Source organism: Octopus bimaculoides, chromosome 3 (genome assembly GCF_001194135.2).
Source record: "Octopus bimaculoides isolate UCB-OBI-ISO-001 chromosome 3, ASM119413v2, whole genome shotgun sequence".
NCBI classification, from domain to species: domain Eukaryota; kingdom Metazoa; phylum Mollusca; class Cephalopoda; order Octopoda; family Octopodidae; genus Octopus; species Octopus bimaculoides.
Window position 1 is genome coordinate 96,502,468 of NC_068983.1, and position 3,254 is coordinate 96,505,721.

Sequence of the window (3,254 nt, forward strand, 5' to 3'; positions counted from 1 at the left end):
CTATCGGCCAAAAATGCTCCATCTCCCACCTGTGTAAAAAAAAAAACTCTGACACAACCCTCAACACAAAATCCCCCAGGACCCCCCCCCCCCTGTATCATTTGACACACACTATATTGTAGACTCGTTGCCCTGTTACTGCCGTTTGGACTAAATATGCGGTTGTTTGAAAATCCTTTATTGTGGGTTTAGTGTTGCCATTAGAGTGAATAAAATTCTAACGTTAACTCTATATTTTTTAAACAGATTAACTTCTGGAAACTTGCGCTTTCTGTTACACTAATTTTCACTTTCCCCACATGAGCCATTGATCAGAACTACCGATGCAAATATAATTAATGATTATTTAATAAAGGAAAAAAATAAAACTTTTTAACGAGAACCATGTGTCTGGTGCGATCCCGCTAGTATACATACATTTGGTTTCAAACTTGTCGACTTTAGCCGCAAGTCTCCTCGTTGTATCACATCCAGTCCAATTCTTTTATGGAAAAATAAAGTTCCAGCATGGTTAAATACCAGATTCAACCAGGTATGTGGTAGGCAAGCAAAAGTAATTTCTGATCTTTCCACAGATTGGGGTAGGAATTCAATATACACTGATGGTGCCACAAACCTTATTTGCCATTACGGCAATATCGTATTGTGACGTCATTGTCATTTTGTAATTCTATCAATTCCTCCTGAACATCATCATCCTCGCAATTGACTGCATCGACCTCAAACGGATTGCTATACCAATTTGGAATATTCAGCGCAATAACATCTTGAAATCACTCCACCGTTATAGTGCAATGATTGTAAATAGTTGCGATATGTAGTTAAATCCTCATCAATCAATTCATCATTCAAAGAGTCAAGTTGTGGAAATTGATGAAATTGACGTTTTGGAATATTAGACAACACCAATTTCGAAATGAAAATAGTGATAAATGATTTACAATCAACGGGAGTTTTTCTGTTCCCTTGCAATAACTTATTTAAATCATTTAATTTTGTGAATATATCACAAAGAAAAAAGACATCTCACCTTCCAGCCATCAGTGGAGTATCTTCAAAGAAAAAGATATATGAAACAGTTCAACACAGCGTAAAAGACGGTTTCCTTTTGACAGCCACCGCACTTCGGTATGGTATAAGAGTTTAGTATGATCCTCATCATTTCTCAGAGTTGATGGAGAATTCGATCAGACAAGGGACTGGACTTCAATTTGTTCACAGTCTTGATATCTAACTGTAACGCATCATTCAAACTACTGTTCATATTTTTTGCCACTAAATGATGCCAGTGTACCAAGCAATGAACAGTTAGTATCTGGTGGGAAATTTCACGCTTAGGAGAGATGAAAAACCTCTGTATCTTCCTATCATCGAAGGGGCTCTATCAGACGCAGAGGCAAGAATATAACTGAGTGGGATATTATGTCCAAAAAGGAAAGATTTGAGAGTGTAAAAAATAGTTGCACCTTTTGAATCAAGCGGCAATTTCTCTGTGAGCAGCATTTCCTCACTGGGTCGAATATTTTCGCTGCTATACTCAACATATACCATCATTAAACATTGATTGTCCACAAAAGTTGACTCATCCACTTGTATAGAAATTTCAGAACGTTGAAGAATATTAATGAGCTGATGTTTGAGATCGTTGGCCATTTCATCAATGCGTCGAGAAATTGTGTTATTACTAAGTGGGATCATCATAATGTAATCTGGTTTTTCGTGCATAACGGTAGACAAAACCTCTTCGATAACTGGGCGAAGTAATGTTTCTCCAATAGTTTGAAACTTCCCAGACTTAGCAACAAGCAATGCAATGTTGTACGATGTAATCAACCCATCATTCTCCTGTTTACTAGTTTCCTGGAGTAGCGTGTTGAATGTTTGTATTTGCTTTTTGAAAGAGGAGCTCAGTTGCAACAAGTATAACAATGGCTTGTCCTTCTTGTCAGAATGCTTTGCTTCAAAGTGATACTTCAAGTGTGAAGGTTTCATTGCTTCGTTGGACAATGTGATGGCAAAGAAGGCACATTGGTGACTGACAGTTCTGAGGAAAGGGAATAAATTCAAACTATAAATAATCACTACTGTACTGTCGATAAATTTTCTTGACTGGAGGCATCAGTAAAGTGAAAATGTGAAAACGGATTTCTACAGACGGCGTCAGAAAGGCAGTATGGTATTCCCAAAGAGAAGAATTAAATAGAGCAGAGTCAGATGGCACGTCTTTACTGGAGCAAATACAGATCTGGTTTCGTTTGGCTGCCAGCATTTCAAAAATTAAAGTTTATCGAAAATTTTAGAATTTGGTGCATAAATGTACCTTTCTAAGCTAAATTGCCGGAGTTATTCAACTTTTTCCAGAAAATTGTTTTTAAAAAGTATAATTACCATCTTTGAACTTCCACAAATCCAAAATTTTATTTTGGTTCGCGGGAGCAGCTGCCTTTCGAAGCCTCATATTGTCGTTATTTGTTCGAAATGAGGAGTAGATGGGCAGCCGACAACTGATGAAGGGTCGATCTTAATGTTACTTGTCTTGTTTTCCATTTGTTTCTCTCGTTGTTCACATACCCAAGTTTGTCTTCGTACTTCATGTTGTTTTCGTATATCATGTTGTTTACTTTTTGTGACGTCCTGTAGCCATATGTATATATATATATATATATATATTTATAAACATAATTAAGGGATCAGCAAGCATTTGCTTCACCATATACCGAAGTTCAGAAATAGCAGCTAAAAAAGCTGAGACTCCAACAGATAGCATTACCTGTAACTCACAAAGGCAAAAACAAGAAGAAAAAAACAATGAAAACTAACCATTTAAAGTTAATCATAGACGCCTTTCTGGACTATGAATGATAAAATTCAATTTCCGTCATCGGTATGATATTCCATTAGTACATTCGACTACGCTAGCAAACCGCGCAAGTATGAATGAATGAACATTATGCCTCGACACAATCTGAAAGCATAACCGAACTTACCTCGGCCAGCCATTCCACTACTTCCTCCTCAAGAAATTACCATGTGCGTTACAAACAATACCGCAGAAGCTTTGCGTTTACTATCAGGGAGTGAATAATTATTACAAATTAAAAGGGTATTTCTGAACTTCGGTATATGGTGAAGCAAATGCTTGCTGATCCCTTAATTATGTTTATAAATGGATGGGAACTTTTAAATAAGTTCTCCACCGATAATGGTGCTTACATACCGAAGGGCTTGGTAGAAATTGTTAATTGTTGATTTAT

At 36.8% G+C, this 3,254-nt stretch overlaps 1 protein-coding gene across 1 annotated transcript; it reads right to left on the minus strand.

Annotated features, from left to right (window-relative positions):
• Window positions 1–732: 732 nt before the first annotated feature.
• LOC106874723 (zinc finger MYM-type protein 6-like) lies at window positions 733–1,992 on the minus strand. The gene is made up of 2 exons (XM_014922553.2): window positions 1,353–1,992; window positions 733–965 (listed from the first exon to the last, which is right to left on the minus strand). The coding sequence occupies exons 1-2, from the start codon at window positions 1,990–1,992 to the stop codon at window positions 733–735; spliced, it is 873 nt and encodes a 290-aa protein (XP_014778039.2).
• Between the last annotated feature and the right edge of the window lie 1,262 nt (window positions 1,993–3,254).